Raw genomic sequence first — 26470 nt, 5'->3', positions numbered from 1 at the left:
GATGGCGAACCCTGCCCCCCACTGGCGTCACATGGGCCTGAAAGCACAGACTAGGAGGGTTTTGAGGCAGGTGCTGCGGGGGAAGGTATGGACTGGCCACAACGTGGTCCCCGACCGCCGCCACAGCGGTTTCCACGGCCGCCACCACGCTGTTGGACATTCTGCGGCGAGTGGCTGGCAGCACGTGTGGGGGCGCCCCTTCCTTGGCCACGAAAGGAGCGAAAGGCACCCATTCGCTGGCGAGGGGCCGAGAGGCCCAAGGACTTGGCCGTAGCACTGGAGTCCTTAAATCGCTCAAGCGCATGGTCTGCCTTGTGGCCAAAGAGGCGACAGCCATCAAACGGCATGTCCAGCAGAGTGGCCTGGACATTGGCCGAAAAGTTGGCGGACCTCAACCAGGCGTGGCGTCGAACCGCCACTGTCGTTGCCATCGCCCTGCCCAGTGAGTCCGTGGTATCCAGCCCACACCGGATGGAATACTGTGCTGCATCTCGACCCTCCGCAAGGGTTTGGGCGAGTTTTGCCCGGACCTCCTCCGGACACTGTGGCAGTACGTCCGTGACCGCGTCCCACAGGGTGTGGGTATAGCGGCCCAAGAGGCATGCGGTATTAACTTGCCGCAGTCCCAAACTGAGGGACGAGAACATCTTCTTCCCGAACTGTTCACACCTCTTGGATTCCCGATCGGGCGGAGCCGTCGGGAATGCGGTCTGGGAAGTAGAGCCCTGGAAGATCAGGCTCTCGGGGTGGGGTGGGTGGACAAAAAGCAAGGGTCGCCCGGGGCCGAGCGGTAGCGTCTGGCCACGTTCCTATCCACAGGCGGATCTGTGGCGGGCTTGGACCAAGTGCCCACAAGAACGTCACACAAGGCCTCATTAAACGGCAGCAGAGGCTCACTGGAGCTTGCCTGCGGTTTAAGGACCTCTGTGAGGAGGTTAGTCCTCACGGCCGAGACAGGGAGCTCAAGGTTTAAGGCCTTGGCTGCCCGTGTCAACACTACACTATATGCTGCCCCCTCTTCCGTAGCCATGGTGGGAGGGGAGATAAATCCAGTGTCTGGCGAAGTGTCAGTGCCACTGGCCTCCCCAAGCTCATATGTCCAGTCCTGTGGTGACTGGCACTCCCGTGCCAGAGGGTCCTCAGACCCCTCCCAATCACCCTTGTCACCCATCTCCTGTAGCACAGGTTCAACAGATGGGTCCTACTCATGGAAATAAAAATCTCCAAATGCCGTCGGTAGCGGAGCCCTCCGGCGCCAGAACCGGACCGGGGGTAGGATCGGGGACGGCGCCCATAGCAGGCGCCGGGGGTGACACCCGTAGGGCCGGCGTCGGCGAGGTCATGAGGTCGACCGGCGACGACCCGGATCCGGAAGCGGATCCAGAGAGGGCCTGCATCGCCGGGACCAAAGTCGCCGGCGGCGTCAGAGTCGAAGCACCCGACCTGCTAGGCCCTCCAGCCGGGGCCGTTGGGCCCGAAGGCGCCACGGAACCCGGCTGAGGAGGGAGGGAGGGACCTCTTGGCCATGAGGTACCGCTCGATCTCCTCAGGCGTCGCGTCTTGCCCAGGGACCCGAAGGTGTGGGGCAGGCGACGACTGCGACTCCGGCGGAGCCGCGCGGGTGGTGTCACCCGAACCCTGGCCGCATCGTGCGAGCGTCAGGGGGGGGTCGGAGGAATGATGATGTCTCTCCGACCTTCTATGCCTCTTACCTGAGGACTGAATCCCGACGACCGATGTCCACTCCCGGAGCTGCGAGGGCTCTGACCCAGCGACCTGTCCCTCGACCTCCCGTGGGACCGGGACCTGGAGCGGCGCGGGCCGACTGCCGGAGCTTCAGTCGCTTGCGAGACCGCTCTCGCCTAGCCTTAGACGTCAGGGCCCGGCAGTCGGAGCAGGTGCGGTCGTCGTGGTCGAGGCCTAAATACTTGAGGCACCGGCGATGGGGGTCGGTAACAGACATCAGTCGGTCGCACCTGGAACAGGGTTTAAACCCGGGCATCCCTACCGGCACCGTAGGAGTCAAAGACTCGAGCAAAGGAATGATCACGAAGATTAAAAAGTTTAGTCAAAAAAGACTAAGGGGTAGAGCTTCTCCGGATCTGCGCTAGCTGGCGCGGAAAAAAGAAGAACTGATGTCAGCGCGCATGGGCGGCCTCTAAGTACTCCGACTACGTCATTCCGGCGCTAACGACGCCGACGACGGACGCGGAGCCGCGGACGACGCCTGCCGGCGCGCAGGGTTATTGCTACGCAAAATTTTCCAGATCCAGTCTGACGCCTGGGGATATTCTAAGGTAAGGAATCTATCACTAACGTGTCTCAGATTTATATGTTGCACGCAGGATAGTTTTTTTAACTCCATAGTTGAGGTTTATGAATACAAGATGTAGCCCTACCTTATTTTACCTACAGCTTTTACAGATAGAATGTGTTTGTAAGATGGTTTACAAATTTATCTCTTCAGCCATAAGAATGAAGTCTAGTGGGGAAGTAAGCATTTTAATGGTGTTTTGTGTGCGGTGATTGAGTTTTCCGATTATCTTTTTTCGTTTACATCTGCACAGGACACTTGGCGATCTTAATTGCTGAGAAGGGCTGGTTGGGATGAGGGAAATATTTAATTCATTTAAACTCCCTAGGTTTACATTTGCACAATGCTCTTCAAGTCCTTAATTGTTGAGTAGGGTTGTTTTGATGATTGAAACACTTTATACAAATCTCTGAGGATGCTTTCTGATGTTGTGTATCGCATTGGGTTTTATGCATGAGTTCTTTTATGATTTTTTTAACCAATTGACTGAATAGGGAATACACGTTTTGTGACCTCCCGCCTTTTTCTCAGCCCCCGCTGGACGTATCACCCAGATACTTTCCAGGAAGGAGCTGAGGTGGATGAGACTATTTTTAGAACGTTTTGTGAAACGGTGCCAAAGTTATGAGGAAACAAACAAATACTTATTCTATGCTGAGGAGAGTTTGCATCCAAGTATCTGTCTGAACTCATAACTAAACAAGCATTTGCAATGCAATAGGTCTCGCATTTGCAAAAGTTTGAGACATTGGCATTGTAAATGACAAACCCTTCACCCATGCGTTGGTTTTGAAAACATATAAATAAATGGCATTGTCATTTACAATGCCAATAGCTTAAACTCTGGCATTAAAAATGACAATGCCTTTTATCCATGTTTTTAAAAAAGAAACATAAATAAAACGCATTGGCATTTACAATACCAATAGCTTAAACTTGTGTAAATACTCGTGTAAATACCAAAAATACTAGATCTCTGATCAGCAATTGATGCTTCTGCTTTTCAAACGTAAAAACATATGTTTTATTAGAAACACCTTAAACAAATGTAATGCCAAAATGCCCCTTTTCAAAATATGTCGTCCATACATAAACAGTATTTTATAGGATAAGCAATTAATGCACACATATAGGCACTGTCTGTGAAGCACTAGATATAAAAGGACTTCCAGTGCAGAGAAAAAAACACAGTCCTGTTTCCCCAGTCCGCAACCTCTAACAACCACCAACAACAGACGTAGTAAAATTACTTTGTGACGTCTGCTGCGGCTTTGAACTGCTCAGTGAACAAGGAACAAGAGAAGAGAGGGAATTGAGCAATAGGAAAATAGACAGGGGGACAAAAAAAAGAAGAGACAAGAACAGACGAATCGGAAGAAGAGGAAGGGAGAGGGGACGAGAGAAAGGGGAGACAAGGAAGGAGAGAAGACAGAAGGATGAGAAAAGGGAGTGGAAATAACTGTAGGAACAGGAAGAAATAAATTAAATGTGAGGAAGAGCTGAACGCTGCACAGAGGAAAGACTGGCGAAGACAAGAGGCTGAGGAAAGGAAGCAGCAGGAACATAAACAGTACAGAAGGACGGACTTTGTGAGTGAGAAAGAAGTGAGAAAAAGGGAAGGAAAGCGAAAGGAGGAACAAGAAAGACAAAAGGGAAAGTAGAACAGAAAGATGGTAAAAATCAAGGGTGAAAAGTAGAAAGGAGGGAAGGAGGTGAAGGGAATGTTGGGGAGGAAGGAGGGACTGACAGCAGAACGCATGAAAACCTATGAAAAGGGAAAGGAAAAGACAATGTGTAGACAGTGGCAGAGTCCAGTAGGAACCAAAGAGGATGGTCACATACAGAATTATAGCAGAAGAACTGGGAATAAAGGGATGTTATTCACGGGCGGCTTTTGAGTGACATCTTATGGCCGAGAGTGAAGCTTGCGCTACCTATGATGTCACTTCGAACCGCGAGATGAATAGCACCCTCATTATTCACAGATGCCTATCTGTCATTTTATATGGTATAGAAACCCCCCCAAATAATTAATTCCTGCTTCTAACATACATTCAGAGGGGAACTGGGGATGCCATACTACTTGTAATAAAAAAAGGGTTGGCAAGTCTCAGCCTGAGATAGCAACTGGTGACCGCTGGCCACCGGGCACTGCGAGTCCAGCAGCAGGCAGAGCTGACCGGGCCTGTACCATCACATTACGTGAACGGTAACCCCAGTGCACCATGGGAAAGTGACGCTTATCACATAGTTGCTCTGTGTGTGGACATGGCGGGAAAATAAATGGAACTTGTCTGTTGACCGGTGTGGGCGGGAGACCCCTCAGCACAATGATTTTAATTTGTAGAGAGAGATTTTGTATTTTACTTACGTATGCTCATTGAATGTTGACTTGTTATTATAATTTGTATTGATGTTGACGACTGAGAATTAACTCCGTTTCAGAAGTCAGCAGTAATAATAAACAAAAAAAAAATCAGAAGTGTGAGCATTTATTATGAGAGCCGAGGTGTTATTTCAACCAGGGAAGCAGGTGCCTGCATCTTTGATTTCCACTTATGCTTACAGTGGTTGCTTGGATAATGCTTTCTGCTGCATAAGACTGTTCTCAAGACATTGAGGGGGAATCTATGCGGGTAGCCTTTGGCAACATCATATGTGACAGAAAGGAGGGATGCAATAAATGAGGGGAAAAGGGGAGTGAGAGAAAGGTCGGTGAGATGGAGGGTACAGCGAGAGAGGTGGGAGGTGTAGGGGAGTATTAGGGTGAGACAGCGTCTATCTGTCATAGTGTGCAGCTTGCCACCTGAGGCTTCAGAGTGTGATCCAGCACTAGTATTTGCTTTGGTAGTCATGTCCACCTTCAATTAACCTGTGGTCCAAACCCCAATTCAGAGGAGGCAAAACAAATTCTACCCGAAATGGAGAAAGAACTCGGATATCCAAGCTCTGCATTATGTGTGTGAAGGAATTGGAAAATAAACGTTGACATAGAATCTACAAAGTCGGGGACATGCTTTTCAAGCCTTGGTACCCTACCGATCAATGGAATCACAGATCAGCCCTCACAATCAATGGAATCACAGATCAGCAGTTGATGTCGGCTACCTAGGTACTTTTCTTTATATATTTAATTTTGCAAGCAGTGCTGGAGCAATCACTATGATGGGTCCAAGTATTTTTCTGCACATTTAGTAAGAGATGGGCATTAGTATAAAAAAGATGGTACCGGAAATGGACGAAGAACCCGGATTTCCAAGCTCTGCATCATGTGGGGGAAGCAATTAGGAAAGAAACTTCAGCATAGAACGAAACTACACAATCGGGAACATGCTTTGGAAGTCTTGGTACCCTCACGATCAAAGGAATGACGATCAGCATTTGTCTAGGTACTGTTATGAATTGCATTTATCAGAAGTGAAAAAGTGATCACGGTGATAGTTCTAGGTCTTTTACTGCACATTTAATATGAGATGGGCATTAATATAAAAACCGAAGTGGCAGTCAAAGAGTAGCAAGTAAGGAAAAATCTTCTGTGTGTAGTTACCCGAGGAAAACAAAGTATTGAAGAACTAGCAGTGAGGGAAGTCGCTGGAGACGCCTGTACGAGCCGGACGAGCCAGTTCCTTTGGGCGGGACTTCCGTCTTCGGAAGTCCCGCGCCCACGGAGTGCCTGAAGGCGGGGCTCCCATGCCCGAGGGAGAGCCCCAGCTACAGAAGTCCCGAATGGCGGTAAGTGGGGCTTAGTTCTAGGGGGAGGGGGCGCGCTTGTGTGTGTGTGTGTGTGTGTCTGTGTATGTGTATGTGTGCGATGGTGGCGGCGGAAGGGGGGTCTCTGTATGTGTGCGTGCGTGTGTGTAGGTGCGCTGGTGTGTGTGTGGGGGGGTCTCTGTGTGTGCGTGTAGGTGTGCTAGTGTGTGTAGGTGCGGCGGGGGTGCGTGTGTGTGTGTGCGCCTGTGTATGCGTGTGGCTGTGTGTGTGCGCATGCATGAGTGTCGGGAATATGAGGCACGGCGCCGTGCGCGCCCACGAGGAGGAATCTGAGACAGCGAGGCGCGTGGGCGATCGCTGTCTCACATTCCCCCAGACACGCCAACAAAAGGTCCATCGCTACGCTATCGCTACGCTCGACCTAAAAATCTGGTAGCAGATAACATATATATTAACCAACTCCCCGATCAAAACGGCAGTAGTTACATAAGCTGAGGCATGCAGGAAGAGGAGGGACGCAAAAGTCTGGAAGCATGTGGACAATTTGTATACATGTAAAATGATAATCATCAAACTATGGATATGGCAGTTTAATTTAGAGTAACTTTCCAAATCAATAGAAAAGAAAATGTCCACCAGGGGGTACTTGTAACAATATTTCCAATATTTTAGTACAGGTAAATTTTTTCTCTGAATGCAACTTCCTTTGCAAATACTCTTCTCTGCGTTTTAAACGTATTTCCTACCGACAATGCATTCCCTATGACTGCATTAATTTTGTCACAATTAACCAGTGCACTTTAAAGTTAATATCTGTGCCCATATAAACCAATATCTATGTTCTCAATGCGTACTAGTCCTTGTGTCACAGAGTATATCTTTCATTCCATTTGTAATATTCTCAGTAAAGACTGAAACTGAAATTCATAATCTGCATTCTGTGTTCAATGATTTTCTAAAAGTAGATTTTTACCATGGTATCTTTCCAAATTTTAATTTACATTCTCGAATTTTAAACAAATGACCATAGCCTTTAATTTTGTGGTCTTTTACATAACCAAATGTTGCCAGTGATTATGCTGTAAAATGTGATGTAGTAGTCCAGTATACAATATCAGCAAACTTGATTAAAACCTCTGCTCCAGACATTTCCCCATTAATCTTCCGTATCAACTCCCTTATCACAAATTTGACCATATCACACAGCTGCAAAGAAAAAAAAACATATGTAGTACAATCAATTTCAAAACCTAGCACATACTTCTAACCTACCGTTCATGGAACACCACAAGATAAAAACTGTCTCTATACAACGTCCATCTTCCAGCCAAAACAATAACCTGCTACCCTCCTGTCGATCGTTATTCCATCCTAAATGCAGCACTGAAAAGGCCACCAAGCAAATCCTCGATGATTGGCTACATATTCTGGATGGAGTAGTGGCCTTGCCTTCCATTACTGATGCACGTCTCAGAGTTTAATACCACAGTCCACACCCCATACAAAAGAAAGGAGCAGAGGCCTCGTTCTAAAATGGACCCATCAAAATACCATATCCAGATCTCAATTTGAGAACAGTGACTTGGACCACTACGCAATCCACTCTGCTATGACAAACCACAAAGCTCTGCTTCTTACCTCTTAGTCAACCTTCACATAGAGCCAGTGGGATCCAAGCTACGCATCTAAGGTATAAAATTACATTAGTCATGGACAGCATCCACATTTACCTTAAATATCAAACCCATCCAAAATCACTCCCTCAAAAGAATTTATGGAAAACCTCAGAAAATGGGTGACGGCATTCTGTCTCAGTGTAACCCAATCAAAAATTCACGCCCGCCTCCTCTATTCTCAATCTCCACCCCGTTCAACAACTCACTTCATTCCCACCCTAGAGCCCACTTTAAAATCACATTAGTTGCACTGTCGACTAAACTATTGGATTCTCCAACTTGCATCCAAATAAGAAAAAAACCACTATTTCCTCATCTTCCTTCTCAAAAGAATGAGTAGCTCCACCCCACACGAATATTTCAGGACAACCAGTAGAGGCCTTGGCCTTCGCACATCTCAATAGCAGCAATGCTATATTGCAGGTCTCCTCAAAAAATAGCACATTCCTCTCAGAGTCATTATTCACATGTTTTCCAGTCATGTTAAAAGCATAAAGCAATAAGGCCACATCACTATCAAACACCTTCAATGGTTTCCCCTTGATGGCAAAATTAACTGCAAACTAGCATGCATAATCCACGAAGCTATAACCTGGGCCTACACTCCTATCTGAAAGACAAGCTTTATGACTGCAGCTAATATAAGCACAATTAGAAAATCATGGATGAGCCTTTACATTTCTCAAGTAAGAAAAACCAAAAACACGTAACCAAGCCCTTTCGTATCTGAATTCAAGATACTGAAAAAAGCATCTGAGACATCAGATTTAATGATGCACTATCTTTCAGAAAACACGTAAACCACTTATTCAAAACCGCTTTCATAGACTGAATTTTCTCACAGGTCCCTCCCAAACTGCTTGTACGCATCTCAACGATGATCGCTCATACTATTCTGTCTCTTATGTGTAAATCGATATTTTATTCTTGAAATGCTCCACTGTCCATAAGGCTAGAACGGCGCTATGTAAATATGCTTATAAATATTAAACGGATTACGTTAATGGAGCCATATGTAAATTAAACATGGAGCCAACTTTATTCACAACCGAAGTTTCTATTCCTGCGGATTGTTATTGTCCGGAAGGCAAATTACATCAGACCGTAGGCAGTGTGAGGCCCTTATGGATTAAATGCAGCTCTCGATTTGTCCGAGACCAGCTGTTTTCAACAATGTCATGTGACCATTGTCAACTAGGCATTGCTCAGACCGTGTGTTAAAATTACTACAGGCAGTGAACAAAGCAGAACAATACACAATTCAAGAACACTATGCTCCCTGCTAAGATTGAATGCTAATGTAGGCTAATAAGAATCCTTTACAAATGCTGTCAAAATCTTTAGTTGAAAGTTGTAAGAACTGGTTCGAGAGTCCGAGGGCAAATCAGGGGTTACTGATTACAAAGTTGCCCTTTGATTTCGATGGTTCCCAGGCATCTGTTGCTACATCTTTCACTGACTGCGTTCATGCCATCTTTGACTGGATGCGGGGGCAGAAACCTAAATGCAACTCTGAGAAGACCGAAATTATCCCATTTGGATCACATCTGCCTAACTGGTGGGATGATCTTTGGCCCCCTGCTCTGCTGGTCCTTCCTCCTCCATCTGACATTGCTAAAAACTTAAGGGTGAAATTGAACTCCACCGTCTCCATGTGGCCGCAGATCTCTGTGGTGGAGGACCAATGTTTCACCATGCTCCGCACCTTGAAGAAATTCCTTCCCCTCATTCCTTTGGAAGCTAGGAGAGTGGTGATTCACACACTGATCATGTCACGCCTTGATTAAGCTAACCCCATCTATTTAGGAGATGAGGAGGTGCTGGGGAACTGCATGCGATCCAAAATGCGGCGGCTAGACTTTTTTTGCCTCTTACCAGGCATTCTTCCATCTCATCGACCCTGAAAGTTCTCCACTGGTTGCTAGTCAGGAAACCGATCATATTCAAAGCCCTGGTTCTGGTTCAAAGGGCAGTGTATCAGCCCAGCCCTGGATATCTGGCAAATAGATTTGAACAGTATCTCCCTACCAGAGTGCTGCGTTCTGCCTCTGCTTCACTCAAGTCGATTCCCCGCTTCAAGTGCGTCCGAAGGGGCGGTAAAGCTTTTTCTATATGGGCGGCTAAACCATGGAATGAACTTCCAAGCGAATTGAGTCTGATTCCCCTTGAGACTGTATTCCACAGTAAATTAAAACCGGTTTGTCTCTGTGAGGCAGTAAGGCTTGTGTTAAGAGTCATGTACCTAGGGGCTTCTCCTATTTAGTGCCGGGACACTCCTCAGAGTAGCCATGCGCTATATAAATCCCTCATTCATTCATTCTGGACTCCACTTGTGAAAATGGAATCTTAACCTTCGTAGTCCAAAGACCATCCTACAATTGAACTGATGACTGAACACCAAGATACTACTCTGAAGCGCTCACAGACTTGATTGCCTTCTTAAAGTAGGAAGGAGCCTGCCTAGCCCCGCAGGAGTAGACACTGTCCACAAAAGAGCCCTCAACTGTGGCTGCGAGGTGCCCAGGATGAAGGGCACTGCTTGTGTTTCTACTTTGATTCACAAACCACAGACATGGATGACTTAACACGGCTTAAAAGGAAACCCACTTTTTTCTCCTCCGAGTTCTATTCCATTGAAGTAGAAACTTTAAAAAAAAGGCAGTTCTTAAGGGCATCACAAATATCTCTAATATTCCACAAGCCCATTTCAACAATGTCTAATCTAAAACAGGAAATTTTAAGAGAAATCTTCAAAGACACCTCCACCGCCATAAAGCCTGTGGTCAAAGGAGGTGCAATAGTAATGCTCTCCACAAAGGATTACTGCACAGAATACTTACACAATTACTTTTGAACAAAAAGGAACTATAAAACCAGTTCAGGAGACCCTACTGGACTTCTGCAAGTGATTATATGTATGATGCATGGTGACTGAAGCACTAACTTTAGGATGGATCACCAAATATGAAGTTATTTTTTTAGTTTGAAAAATCCAAAGATCCCTTATTTGTAGTCCTTACCAAAGATAAGCAAGGTGCAAAACCCCCACAACGAAGACTACTCATGTCAAGTGCTGGTTCCTTTCTAAAACTTTAGCCTCCATTTTGTGATGCCTTCTTCCAGCCCCTGATACTTCACGTACCTTCTGTTTTTGAAGGACACTAAAGATGTCCTATATTTTTTTTAACACGACTAAGCAAATTTGTTTACGTGTTTAGAGTGCACCGCTATATAAGTATTATTTAGGATTCAACATTACCAAATATTGAAGACCGTTTAAGACCGGAAACCTGAACCTCATTTACCCATGTTTCTACGGTGATAGAATGAGTTTTCTAGACTCTTACCAAGAATTATATTCCATTCAAGGATATCCTTTACTTATAAAAAGCAGGACTTAAATTTGAGACCAGATGTACATCAATGAAGACTAATGCTTTAAAAATAAATAAAAATCAGAGCATTATCACTGATCTTCTCATTCTATGGACAGGAAATGGAGTAGATTGTTACTATTCTTACATGGATAAACACTCTACACACCCTCATCTTCGATTCATAACTGCATGAGTCGCACCAGTCTCCTTTTTCTTGACTTTTTGATCATTCCTCCTGGTGGTAGCTTGATCACAGATGTTTACACCAAAAATACCAATGACAATTCTTTGTTACAATATGGCCGTCAACACAAATGGTTAACGAGAATATCTGCCGTTTGGCCAAGTTTTATGACTAAAATGTAATAGTTGACCAACAGACAGACACATTCTTTCTTCCAAACTTGGTAACAGTATTCTACTAATGTGCTATGAACAAGAACATGTCCCCATAGTAAACATAGGGAATATTTCTTAAAGGCATTTCCAAAAAGACCAGTGTCAAGAAAATCTTGTACCACTATTTTATGTTATGCTCAAGAAACTTCAGAAATCTATGATGATACACTGGCATATTGTCAATGTTGGCAATAACTATGAAAACCTATTCGCTGGCTACAAACCTTGATTAAACCTCAAGGAAATGCAAGAACACAAGATTTACTACAAAACACCCAGACCAACTTACCTTATGGGGGCTACCCAGAGTAATGGGTCTACACTCATGTGGCAACTGAAGAATGTGTTTACAAAAGATTGCAAAACTTTAAATATGGGACTATTTGCCCTGGAAACAGCAACTACACCCGAAGTGTACTAGCTGTAAAGTAATTTATTTGATTACATGACCATGTAAATTCTGATATGTTGGGATGACCATTCAAAGTGAAGCATTATAACACCAATAGATGTAAATGTGCTTCTACTGAACCTACAGGACATATTTTACAATGTGATTACATGGAAGCTCAACGGGAATAGATTACAGAAAAATTCCATGACACTGTGCTTCGGATACAAGTTTCAATCTTTTCTTGAAAATAACAAACATGAGCCTTTCAACTTCAAACTAATCTGAGGGGCCTAACTAGGACACACCTTGGCAATTATGTACAGCACTGGGATTAACAGTAATCTTTGCGATCTTCACCACTCTTTAGCCTCCCCGAATAGCATTTAATTCACAGTGACTTCTGAACAAAATGTTGGTGTAGCTTTCAGGGAACTTTTGCCACGCTTTTTAGTAATCCCAACAGTAATCTTGGTCCAGCCAATAGCATGTGACCATTGTTTGTGGTATACTCCACCCTCTTCTATTTTTTCACTTTTGGCATATACCAAGGGTTTTACATCTAAAGACAACCACTTTGTTATAATCACAACTTTGTTGCCCAGTACATTTTACAATTAGAACAAGTTTGTTGTCAATAATAATAGAACATATGTGTTCACCGTTGTTCTACTAACACATTAAGCAATGCTGTCAAATTACTCAGCAGATGTTTTCATTTTCACCTCAGACATGTATCACCGTTAGTAGACACATGGCTCCTTTTACACAACACCACCGATTTATAACATGTCCGAAGGCAATTTGTCTTTGTTAACAGTATGTGGCTAGGTCTCTTTACCAATGATGTATGTACCCTGTCAGAGATATAACGCATTAAGTTATATAACATGACAGCCATTTCCTGCTTGAAGCACAAATAATATATTGCCCATTCTCCCTTACAAAGGCACATGGACTCTGCTGGCATGATATCTGATCATTAACTGTATTCGGCCTAGTCTTTTTAACAAAGGTGCATGGGATCTGCTGGCGACGTCAAACCAACCAGCATTGTTCCCTAATCAATCACCTTTTGAAAACCAACTTCGACCACATACCCAGAACATCAAGTGTGGTTGTGGTCTCGCCATTGCTACAGAAGGAGGATGTGCTCTATAAATGCAGTGACAAGGTCACCATTGCCAGATATATCCTCTCCATACAAGAAATGTAAGTTTTTATATCCAGTACAACTACCAGAAAGCTATCACTTCTCTTGTAAGAAATTGGGTTGTTAGTTGATTGGTGGGTATGCGCCCTGGTCAAGCAGAAATCACAATCACGGTCAAGGTGAGGCACAGCCAACCCCAAAGTAACCTGTGCTTGATCCTCTGGTAGCTTGGCACACGGAAGTCAGGTTTAACTTGGAGGCAATGTCTAGAGTATTTTTGCAACACTTTAAACGGTAATAAAGTGAAAACACCACTCAAAAAGGTACCCGCATCCAGTTAGAAAAATAGAACTTTCTTTAATAAATACAACAAGCCCAGAACAACAACAATCCAGTAGAACCAGATATATTCAATTTCAAAGATTGTAGTGAAAATAGCGGCAAAAAGCACCAACTGTGATATCTGGTTACACCAAACTTGAACAAAGTCACAAGTTCAGGTCAACCATGATGGAGCACGAGCCGGCTATAGAGACCACAGTTAGGCCGGCTAAACAAAGTACAAGTACAAAGTGCAAGGATCTGCGTCGGTGATGTGTTGCGCAGGCGAAGCAATATATCCGTTCCGAAATGTGGCGAGGGTGCAATGCAATCACTTGCGTCATTGAGGATCCCGTCGACAGGGCTTGCAGTGCAAAGTTTGACGTTGAGGATGTGGTGCGCAGTCTGCACGATGCATTGGTTCCAAGGAGCTGGGAAGCTGCAATGCAGAGTCTGTTGCTTTCAACGATGGATGCGAGGGCCTGCGCTGGAGATGCATCGGGACCGACGTTTCTGATGGGGCTGTGAAGGCGATGCAGGTCACAGCAGTGGTGATAAGTCTGTTGTGCTAGGATTTGCGCTACGCAGCAGAGGAGGAGCATAGGTTCCACTGGATCCACTGAGGCTGGCAGAACACCTTAAGCCCACTTCCAAGGACCCAGGACTGGAAGGGCGCCGCTTAGCAGGTTAGACTGGCAGAGGACAGTTCCAGGTGAAGGTGTAAGGTTACTGGAATCCGGTTGTGTCCCTGAGGCTTCAGATCAGGAAGCCATTAAACTTGCCCTGGGGGGGTGGGGGAGGGAGGGGTCATTCTTGGTCTGGGTTCAAGAGATGCAGGTCCAGTCCTTCTCTCCCAGACAAGAGGGCAGCAGGTCTACAGTCCTTCAGAGCAGCAGTCCAGCAGAGTTGCAGCCCTTTTAGCAGCACAGCAGTCCTTCTCGCTAGCATAAGTGTACTGAAGAGATGGTGTCCGAGGACCAATATTCATACCCAGTTGAGTCTTTGAAGTAGGGAGAAGCTACTAGAGGAATACCTTCGAAGTGTACAGGTAACCTGCCATCTAGGCCCTGGCTCCAGATTAACTACAGGGGGTACGCAGCCCTTTTGTGTGGAGGCAGGACACAACCTAGTCAAGTATAAGTGGGGCTGGGGCCAGCTTCTCCCTCCTATCCTGCCAGTAGCCCATCAAGTCACATCATAGCTCCCCATTGTGTGTAGCTTTCTAGGAGGAATATACAAAGCGCAACCATCAACTACACAGTCATGTAACCCAGAGACAGGCTGCAGAAACCAAATGGCTGAGGTGGGAAAATGCCAACTTTCTAAAAGTGTCATTTTCAAACTTTTTATTTAAAATCTGACCACCATAAGTTAGGATTTTTCATAACAATTCCAGAAACACCAAACATGAACTGCTTACCTATTCCCATTTGGTAGTTACAGGCTATTAAATGTAATAAGGTAACTCAAATGTTAACATATGGTAGAGGTTGTCTGTGCAGTAGTGAAAAATAAATTTAAGGATTTTGAACATCTGGACATGTAAAACTTAAAAGTAAATGTCCTACTTTTTAAATGCACAGCGCCATCCATTCTGTGCTATCCTGGACCTACCCTAGAGGGGACATATGCATTACAAAAGAAAAACCTGGGCCTGGAAAAAGGTTTACTCTGCCAGATCGAAAATGGCAGTTTAAAATTGCACCCAAACACAAGCAGCAATAGCAGGCCCGAGACATGTTTAAAATGCTACTTAAGTAGGTGGCAAAATCACTGCAGCAGGCCCACCAGTAGCATTTAATTTACAGGCCCTAAGCGCACGAAGTGACACTTTGCTGGAGGCTTACAACTAAGTTAAACTGGCCAATTAGGTTTAAGCCAATTCTACCATTTTTTTAATGACTGAGCACAACCACTTTAGAACTGGTTAGCATTGGTAAAGTGTGCAAAGTCCTAAGGCCAGCAAAACCAAAGTCAGCAAAAACAGGAGGTCGGAAGACAAAACCTTAGAGGGAAACCATGCCAAGGATACCAGGTCTAACATCTCAGTTAAAAATATATCTTAAATCCAAATTTGTTTTTTAGGCAGCCTCGATTTTGCCAGGTTGTCTGATCAGACTTGTTTTTGTGGGTTGCTAAATACAAATAAATAAATTAAAAGTATGTACATTTAAGTAGGCAACAATGCTTCAATAGTTGTTGCTCAATATTGTAGTCTATGGAAACGTTCCCAGAAACTTCTCAACCTAAATGTAATGCAGATTTGTTGGGGAAGGAAGGAGCAGATTCTTGCTCTGGCAGCCATTAGGAGTCTGCAGTCACAATTCTAAACAAAACAAAAAAAGTGTTGCAGATAGGGTGGGCACAACCCACACTCTCCCAAGGAAAACAGCTGAAATTGGAGTTGTGAGCTCCATGAACCAAGACATGGACTACAGACTTTATGGGAGTGTGGTAACAGGAATAAAAAGTGTAAGTCATCTTGTTTCATTAACTTTGTTTCCAGGAGTCACTGGACCAATTAGACTAAGAGTTCTAAAATAAAACGAAATAAAAAGACTACAAGCTCTCAGAACATTTTCATGGCATGGTATTTTGCCTTGCCTTGAGCCTGCATGCAACGGTGCGGTCATCACCACAGGCTACACTGCATTCTGCTGTCAGGAGTACTGTACACAGATAATATCTGCAGACTATCCTCGGAGGACTGCGGGTACGATTCCGCGTGCACAGGTAATGAATACAGTGCATGCTGAGCCAATGAGATGCGGCTAATGAGGACAGTGGTCCAAGCAGACCATAAAATTCTCTGAAGATACTTTAGGAAGTTATGAGCCTCTTTTAAGATCACACACTAAACTATGTTGATATAAATACAAAGCTTACAGGTACCCTGAAAAAAGTAATTTAAGTCAAGCTATGGTTGGAATCTAAAACATGAAACGCAGGAATGTAACCATTAACCCCTTCAAATGCACTGCCTGTAACCCAAAGATATATAACATGTCACAAATGACAGAAATAGCATCTCGTGAAATCAACAATAACACCAACATCTCATCAAGCAGTGCTAGGAAACCACATGAAATGGCCAGTGACCATTTAAGTGAGCCAGATATGGACCTACCCCATGCCTGTCATAATACCCTGTGCTTTCTCGATACATGGGCATACGTGACCTGACCTGCAGCTACGCTTGTCTGCACTGCACTCAGAGCACAGATGCATATTGTTGTATGTATGGCAACGCTGGTCATGCCACATGCAGCCTACATGCAGGGGGATAAAGGTAGCAATTTGGCACTGGTTGTGAGCAGGAACATAGATACTCCTGGGTAATGTCCTAGAACCATGACTGCATGGGCAACAGGTTAATGTTGTTTGAGTCTAGAACAAAGTTTTGGCTCAAAATGGCTTGACACGACCACTGAACATCTAGTTTCAGAAGAACGATATAATTTGAGGAGTTGCCCGTCAATGATTGTTGTCGTTGAGTGATGGGCCATGAGAATTCCCAGGGATTCCATGTACAGAATTAAAGTCCGTGTTTAGAGTATTAATGCTTTCAGTTCTCCCAGTCACTGACAGATACTCAGATCAGAGTGTCATTTGGAAACACTAGCCCCTGTAAGTTCAGAAGGTATAAAAAATGGATAACTTTTTTCCTGATTGAGCAAGATGTTTTTTTTATTTTTTTATCCTAATGTTAATGACGGATGAGCGTGCATCTCATTGGAACGGTTTAAAGATGGAGGCAGCGAGAATGGCGTGATTGAAGACTTTTTGTTAATGATTTTACAATGAAAGTCAAATTCACTAGGGCGAATGGCTTGAAGCTCTTACTTTTGTTAGCTATGCAGACACTAGGTGGGACATGGTGCTGCGCTGTCTTTGTTGTGGAACTGTAGTTTGCAGTTTATCTGGAGTAAGAGTTGCTGCAAGTAGTGGAGTGTGGGAGGTAGCGGACCTGTAAGTTGACTTGTACATTAATTGGCTGTCTTGCCTCCACTATATGATCAGTTTTGTTTGGCTAGTGAAGATAGAGTGTTAAAAAGTCAAAGATGGTTTGTGATATTTATATGGTCTCTCCACACCAGAAGTATAGGTGTGCGAGGGTTCAGGTTAGGGGAGTGCAGAGCTGACTGCATCCAGAAAGCTGCCTTTGATTTGAATGAGGAAATTAACCTCATGGATGCCTTGGAGAAGAAGTCACAGATGTAGATGTCTGTTCCTTCTTTGGGAGAGGTGTTTCGGATAACGCTTAAAGGCACAGATGAAGGATTTGCTGGAATGTGGTGTTGTGTAGATAACATAGGAGGTGATCAACACAGGCCAAGTGACAGGTAGGGGGTTTCACAGTAGAGAAATAGAAGATGCAGGACCATGCTATTCTGCGGATTCTGTGGATCGATCACTACCCATTTTTTAAACACATTTTATTGTTCAAGCGGCACATGTAAAGCAGAGCCCTGTAACCCAGCGACTCCTGCACAATTATAACAAAGAATTGACTTACATATTTTTCTGCAACTGTACATAAGACCTTAAACTAAATACAACATAAAACTAACGCCGCCCATCCTCCCCCACAGTGCACTACCCATCCACCCCGACTGGATCTGCATAGGTGTTGAAAGTCGAATTGCCCATCCGGGCTCCACCCCCTACCGCGCTCCCAGAGTCCCACTACCCATTTTTTATGGGTGGTCGGTATTGCGTGATATAGTCATAGGAATGACCATGCAAATTATGCGTGACAAGATAGAAATGAGCCATGTTTCTAATGTGGTTTGCATCAAGGCTAAACGATCTGCCCTCACTGCTGTTTGTACAGTCTTAAATACAAAAGAAACCACAAGCTTTGAGTATGACTTTGGCCAGTCACTGCATTCCCAGGCATAAAAGTTAATTACTTAAGCTAGAAAATGATGAGTTTATTTTCAGTACATGCTTCGTTCCTTTTGGGCCCCTTCTCACTCGCAAAACAGAGCCTCTTGTAAATGACGTACTTGAAAATACAGACTATATATGATCCCATTTTTAGGTCTCGCCTGCTACACAGCATAACTGCCTCTGCTCTCACTTACAAGAGATATTTTATACAACAAGAAGCTTGCCATCGGCCAATTCTCTAACATTTATTGGCTTTGACACTCTTATTTGTTTCCTTCTAATTGTGATTGGCCACTGTGGGCTGGCTTCACTTCCACTTTTTTCGGCAGGAGCAGGGCCCAAGTACTAATTGCTGTCCTTCTGCTGATCACTCTGTGATTGAGGCACTACTTCTATTTTTCCTTCTTCCCTGTCGGCCTTGTTGAGACTCTTGTTAGTCGTAGCTATGTTTTACTTCACTATCCCACACACACTTTACAAAAGTCATTTTCTCCTCTGAAAAGGACGTTCATTGTGACAATAGATGTTATCTGATTTTATTGTAACAACATATTATCTGCTTCCAAATATATTTACATTAAGACATGGGCACAATTGCTTTATGTGTTGGCATTTTTTTGCCATCACACAAATGTCATCTTTCTTTTCCACAGAGATTCACCGATTTGCTCAGAATCACAGGGGTGCTGTGCCGAGACCTAACCAGCACTGATTGGCAAAGCCAATAGACCTTACCTTTGAGAATATTAGCTCTGCCATGGCCTTTTGAACATGCTGTACAGCATGGGAATTGCCGACTTTGGCAATGATTGGTAGCCATCCTGTATAGCAGTGTGGCTGCTATGCAGCAATGCTAAAAACAATTAAAAGGAGGACCATGATGCATCAAACGTTAGTGCACTCTCAAAAATTAAAGAAAAAAACATTACCCCTCGCTACATTGCCGTGCTTTTAAAAATATTTATTTTAGCCGCATTCCTTAGCATTTGCACTACTCTACAGCATGGCTACTGAACATTGCCAAAGCCAACAGCTCTCACAGGTAAGATCTATTGGCTCTGGCAATGCTAGTTACCCATACTTCCCAACTTTTAATGTGCTGTAATTTAGTTTCTCATCACTATTATCAGCTTCCTTACTGCTTGTTCTAATCTTTCCGATACAACATTTTAAAAAATTAGTACTCAGCACTTTCTCCCCAAAAAATTTCTTTAGAACTCTTGAGACTATTTATAATGATTTATAATGATGAATTAGGCAGTGCACAGGAGATAGTGGCCAACCTGGAGTCAGTCCCAAGAGCAGACCCATGTTACTACTACAGACTTTAAAACCACCATAGCTGTCCTGGAATAACGCTAAACTCTAATTAGATTGCAGCAACCCTGGTCACATACAGTACCTGTCTGGATGATTTTCAGAGGTTGCAATTTACTTTTCGATACCAAAGCTTTTGAAGCCGGGGGTGTAGAAACACTTTTGGAACGAATAATCGTCCGGGACGCATCATCATTTTTAGAACCGCTTGTTCCAGCTGCTGCTAAAAAAGAAAGGGAAAAAACACTGCATTACATAAGGAAATGCAAAGCTAGTCAACAACGATAAACACATTAATTGAACACACACAGTTTAAATGCTGAAGGCATGCTATCAGTTTTGTAGGGGGCACACATGTTCCATCTACTCCACAACACAAGGTACACATTTAAATTTTAACAGGGTGAATCTAGAACGCTCCACAGAGTTAGAAGCGTGCAGAGTTTACAAAGTCAACAATCTGCTAGATCAACTATTAATACTACATGAAGGGGGTGGAATTAATGATAATGCAGCAATAGCCGTAATGTCCACTCGATGACTACCGTTTATTGACCATCTTGGTGCTGAAAAACCTCACTGGCAGTCGGGTCAAAAAACATCATCCTTGGCCGATTGAATTAAAATTGACAATGCGCACACCCGGGGCCTAACCTCGTGGGAGGCATTCAATCTATTTGATTAGCAGAGCAGTCAAATCACACCAAACTCTACTAATCTAACCTACCACAAAAAACTGCAGCGAATACAAAGAAAGACTCACTCCTAAGAGTCCAAGACTAATCCCCATAACCACCAATACTCAAAACCCATTTAATTAACCACTACCACTGGGTTCTGGATTTGGTGCCACTTGCAGTAAAGCGCTTCAATGCCCCACCAGGGATAATAAGTGCTATATAAATCCATGTATAGTTGATTGACGGTATGATGATAGTTTCTTTGTTTGTTTTTATGGTTGATTGTAAAATTATAACTCTTATCTGATTTTGCCTTAATTTGACGTAGATCGGGATAACCAGGTACAGTCATTGATTTATGCAGCTGTGAACGGATGACTATTCTTCTCATTTCCGTTTGGATATTAAAGGGCAGGTCTTCTGATAATTGATACAGATATAAGATGACACAGATGCAATTTGTGATCAGCCACCTGTTGAATAGATTTCATTTTTATCGCAGTTTGTAACTACTCCGACAGCACCTGTCGAGCCCTTTATTGCATTGGTACTGAATAGCTGTTCCCTATCTCACCCAACCTCTTTCCCCTTCCTACCTCACCTCTCTGTCGGCTTTCCTCCCTTCCCTCATATATTTCTTTAATTGCAACCTGTTTGACAAAATGCAAATAAAACAATTTAATTTTTTTTACAAATAAAAATAAATCCATCTATAGTACAGTGCAGTGTAAAGCAAGGCTGATGCCCAGTTAAGGGCCCAAAACCTTGTGTCACCACGTGACTTGTACAGAGCACAAGGGTCACACAAAAGTAATAGTCACCAGAATACAAGGAATTACTTGGATGAACCTGCACAGTCCTCTTAAGAAGATACCTTGGCAAAATGCCATGAAGCCAATTGTACACCACAGTATGAATTCAAAAGTTGACTCTGGCCTTCATTGGCAAACAATGGAGTCTTTCTTAAATGAGAGGTTTGGTCTCACAGAGGAAAAAGACCATATGAACTGCTGCAGTATGTAGTCCTAGCATTCACGTAACCTGGACATCTGGTAGGCCAACAGGGATTTCTAAAGTCCTTGGGCAGCTAGCACAACACTCAGCAAAGTTTGTGCAATTTTTACTGGCACATCTTGACGATCCCTCCTCATCCCCCTGATACCCCATACTTCGAGCCACCAGGGATCATCGTGTAGTTTAAGACACAAGTTGGCATCACAGATGAAGCCCAGGGTGGAGCTAGCAGGGTGGGTGGATGCAGACAGAGAAACGAGTACTTGTGGATATACCTCAGGCCTAGAAATATGAAATTAATCTTTTCTGCATTTAGTTTCAGGTCTTAGTCAGTTTATGATCTTGGAAAGGCTACCCGTCCTTCATCCCTTGAAATGGGCCATTCCGTAACGTCACTGTAAAATAGATCTCGATATCATCTGCACAGGAGTGGAAAAGGGAGGTTTTTTTTTAGATAGATCAATGGAAGAAGAGGCTTAATATACACAGTTCATTATAAAAGGGTTAAACTAACAGCACGGCAGAGGATCTACAGCTCCAATAAATCTTTTTTTAAAAGGGCTCCTGCCTGTTTTAAAACCTTGCCCCTGGTGTGGGTCAGTATTCTTTATTGGAGAGGGGGGCATGCGACCCTCTTCCCCGAGCCTCGATGAGCCCTAGGTAGCCCCTCCCTGAGGTAGTTTTAAAATTATGGGGAAAAACTATAATGTGCATACCTGCGATGCATAATTTCGTCATGATGTTATTTCAGATGGTGCAGTCATGTCATCAATGATGTCATGGAACATGTAGAGTGATGTAATATGGAAGGTAATTATCAGTGATGGGTGAGGGCAAGTTATATTCACTTTAGATAACTATAACTGGTAAATCCCAACGGTTTAATTAGTTTAAAGTGGTATGTTTTAACTGGCAGCTTCGCCTTACTATAACGCCCCTCTAACCTTTGTTTTTTCCCCCAGAGAATGTATATATTATTTTTTTTTCTTTTCAGTCGCTGACTAACATTGTGAGTGACTGCATAAAAACATTTCATTAAAAACATACACATATATATTCCTGATGCCAGTTGTTATTTGACTAGGTATATTGTAGATTTTAAAACACCCTGTCCACACTTGAGTTCATTGTCTTTTGGCAGGAATTAGTGTAAACAGTATATTCAAACAAACATATTTAAAATTTTTACTTAAACAAAACAAGTCGACGCGTTTTTATAATTTGTTTTAAATAAACACTTTTTGATACACGATACAAACTTACCGGCTACGTAGTACATAGTTTATTTAGACTGTAAGTGCTTTTTTTGTTGGTTCCATGAAAATCCAGAGAGACTGAATGTGTGTGGGTCACCTATTAAGGAATAGACTGACCGATTCGTATCAAGTAAGCAGTAACTCAAGGGAACTCCCTTTATTCGTTGAGCTTTACTTACCCTGTTCCCTTGACGTGTAAGGGTTACTCTCCTCATATTGAGACATCTTGTGTTAGGGTCCATCATTGCAACGTGCTTTTCTTCTAAAACCTTTACAGACAAGGGTTCTGCTTGGACTCCTCCCTTAATCCACAATGCACCTGGGCACAGACTCCATACTAGATTGTTTTCTGCTTAGAGAGTGAAATTAGAATAAGACTTCTGTGATGTGCTGTGCGCCATGTATGTTGTCAAAGAAGTAAAGTGTGAGAAAAGTAAGAAAGTGTAATCACTGCCCACAGAGAGAAGAGGGAGGGCATCAGGGAGGTTTAGGTACCCAGACTCTAAGATCTCAGGTGCCAGTTTCTAGGTCGAGTGCTTGGGGTCTAGGTGACTGATATAGCTGTATTGCCCTATCTAATGGTTCAGTCTGATCAGTAGGTACTTGAGGGAATGATGGACATCTCCAGGAGCTCTCAGTACCAGGGCTGGCAGGCCTAAACTGGGCCACGAGGAAGAGGATGATTGACACCTGCCTCATCTTTCTCACGGCGTATGGGAGGAGTGGGGAGAGGAGGAAGCATATAGACAAATATTCTTTTATTCCAGATAATTTTTTTAAACAAAGCAAGCAATATGCAAATAAACATTGGGTCACATACATCCTGACATGGGTCCAAAAAGAAAGTCATACAGTGTTACACCGTTGGCACATCACCATCTGCCCATCCTTTTGCTGTCCAACTTGACGCTCGGAGTGTGAAACCGTTAAGAAGCAACTCAAAACCGGCTCAAAACAGGGGACTGCCAAGAACCCCTGTATAATCCTTCCATTCCATCAAAATTTTCGACCATTTACGCGGACATGCACAGCTTTCATATATCACCTTTTCTGCTACCATGCACCAGTCCATGTCTCGCATCCAATCACTCAACTTTGGTGCTTGTGCCACCCCCCAAACCTGCCCTCCATCGGGTCACAATGCGTTTGGCCACTGCTGGTTCCAGGTTCATCCAGGTTTGCTGCATAGGATTTAAATCCGTTGCTTACCAGACATTCAATAGCAACCATTTTGAGGAAACAGCCATGTTACCCCCATACAGATCATTCATGCACGCAACCACTCTTTCCCAGTAGTGCTGTATAATGGGAATACCCCAAATATTGTGCACTGGCCACACTGGCGATGAAAGCCGCATTAGCGGCCCTCACCATTTTTACCATGTTTGTACATGCTAAGTACGACCTGTGGAGAAGTTTCAATTGCACCAGGCGGAACCCACACTTGATAGCCACCTCCCTTGAGGACACCAAGTCTTCCTGCCATTCATTATCTTCCAGTCCTTCCAAGACCCGATCCAAGTGTTATCTCAAGTGCAGGAGAGTGATAGGCAAATATTCTTGACCAGTTCTCCATAGTGCCTTGCTCAAGGACTGTGGATGTGTGTACCTGGAGGCGAAGCTTGGCCATTTTGCGTTTCCTGGGAGTGGCAAAAGATTTTAATGGCTGGTGTTCCCCATTGCTGGAGGTAACCGAGGAGGGCTTGCGAGTGGAATTTCCACATGTGGACTTGCTGTTTCCCGTTTAGCAGACCTGCAAAGAAGTTGTCCACATTCAGCAGCTGCTCAACTCACAAGTGGATCTTGCTGCACACTACCAAGTGCCACTTATCCTGTGCTATGTCGGACAGCTAGCAGTGAGTCTTCACCACCCCCCCCCCCTTCTGCTTCTGTATGAAGCACATGGTTGACAAGAAGCCTGTCTCTACGAGAAAGAATTTGCCCTGGTCAAGCATACAAATAGCGGTCATGACTAGGCGAATGAAAAACTAGGTAATTGATGCATTGACCATGATGCTAAGGAGTCCAGATACTTTGATCACCTGCAGAACAGCAAGAAAAGCCTGCTGAGTGACAGGTTGTTTATATTCCACCATTTGAGTAAGCAGTGATTACTGGCCTTTATTAACACAAGATTTTCCCCATGAACCTCTGCTTGTGACCAATGCCTCGCAAAGGACTCCTGGAGTGCACACATGTAATCTGGCATGGGGTACAATTGCTATGCAGGAAGCTATTATACCTAAGAATAATAGTCCTCACAGTGAGTGGGCGAACAGACTGAAAAAGAGGCATCAGCTGCTGAAATGCCACCACCCTCTACTGGTTGAGATAGGCGTGCCCTCCGACATTTATCACTGAGGACAGGAAGAGCTGAATTTGTTGGGGTTGAAGGTGTGTTTTCTTTGAGTTTATGCTAAACCATAGGTTATGAAGCAGGGCAACTACAGTCTGAGTGTGCCTTTGGCATTATTGCCTGCTGCTCCTCTTGATCAGCCAATCATCAAAGAATAGAAAGGTATGAATGTCACGCCTCTGTGGAGATGTATGGTCACCACTGTCAGGCACTTTGTGAACACCATGGAAGCCCTGGTGACTAAGAAGGATGGGACCCTGAATTGATAGTGTTGTTCACTTACCTGAATAAGAAAGTACTGGTGATTGACCGGGTGGATGGGAATAGGAAGGTAGGTGTCCTTCAGATCTAGCACCATCAAAGTCTTCTAAGAGGAACAAGAGGACATCCTGCAGGGTTGTCATAAGAAAGTGCTCCAACAGGATGTACCGGTTTAGTGACCTCATGCCTAAAATAATTCAAAGGGATCCTTCCTTCTTTGGAATGATAAGTATAGCAAGTACAAGCATTTGCCGTGTGCGAGGTGGTCTTGCCAGAGGAAGTGGAAGAGGTGTAAGTTAGGTGTGAAGTTGGCATGGAAATGTAGGTAATAACCCTGCTGACTTACTGCTAAAATCAATTGCTTTGAGGTGATTTCCTCTTTGCAGGGGTGAAAATCTTTTAGTCTCTCCTTGATGGGTGTTGTGTCATCAGGAGAGAGGGTGGGATGTCAGTGTCTGGAGCAGGAGGCCCCTTTACCAGAGCCACCTGTGCCTCTGCCTTTGTCATTATTCCCTCTGTAACCACCCATGTATATGTTCTGTCTGCCAGTGGCTCATGAAAGTCCTGCTGTTGGCACTGGTAGGTATGTACCTGCGCGGGAGGTGTAGTTTTGCCCTGCCCTTGGGTTGTCTGCCAAAGCACCCACCTGCCCATTGGAGAGGCAATTAATAGAGAACACATGGACTTTGCAAACACTCTGACCTCCTTAATTCTTTCCAGCTTTTAATCCACTTGGGGGCCAACGAGGTGTTTCCCATCAAAAGGAATGTCAAGGTGGTATTTCACCTCTGTGTGAACCCAGACATCTTCAGCCATAAATGCTGGCGGAGCAGAATGCCCTTATTAATGCAGAGGAAAGCAGTATCGAGGTCATCTAGTACACAACATGGGCCTTATAACAAAGTGCCCGGGGGCACAACGGGCATTTGCCCCCGCTTTGCACCTTCCCGGGCCACTTCGGTATTAAAGAAGGGGGCGCAGACTCTTGTGCGTCCCCTTCTATAATACCGATATCGCTTGCGCACTTAAAGCGCCAGCGCTATCAACAGAGGGTGTTCCCTCAACTGCATAGGGGTGTGCACTAAGAAAATGAGGGAATTCCTTTGATTCTGCCCCCGCGCCATATTACAGACGCAGCTTTAAAGAAGCCCTCAGAAGGCGCACTGACAGTGCGCCATTTAAAAGGTGGTGCACTGTCAGGGGTTAAAGGGGGTCCCATGCACCCCTAAACATCCCCTTGAAGGCGGGTGAAGTCACTGACTGCACCCCCTGCAAGAGGATCTCTAATCCTCTTTGAAAGTGCAGGCGGGTGCCACCTGCACTGTGAAAACACCGAGCGGCCGCTCTATTT

At 44.3% G+C, this 26470-nt stretch overlaps 1 protein-coding gene across 5 annotated transcripts in view; it reads right to left on the bottom strand.

The window, feature by feature from the left end:
* MTUS1 (microtubule associated scaffold protein 1) overlaps window positions 1-26470 on the bottom strand; it is a 1045260-nt gene that overhangs the window by 461059 nt on the left and 557731 nt on the right. For 3 of the 5 annotated variants that reach the window (XM_086962577.1, XM_086962576.1, XM_086962580.1), the window contains one exon: window positions 19638-19775. In XM_086962577.1, coding sequence (XP_086818703.1) covers window positions 19638-19775 — 138 coding nt within the window. The remainder of the gene's footprint in view (window positions 1-19637; window positions 19776-26470) is intronic. The other 2 variants (XM_086962579.1, XM_086962578.1) reach the window with 1 other exon arrangement.

This window comes from Lissotriton vulgaris, chromosome 3_1 (assembly GCF_964263255.1).
Source record: "Lissotriton vulgaris chromosome 3_1, aLisVul1.2, whole genome shotgun sequence".
Classification (NCBI taxonomy): Eukaryota; Metazoa; Chordata; class Amphibia; order Caudata; family Salamandridae; genus Lissotriton; species Lissotriton vulgaris.
Note: the sequence above shows the minus strand (reverse complement) of the source record. Positions and strands in the feature narration are given on the sequence as shown.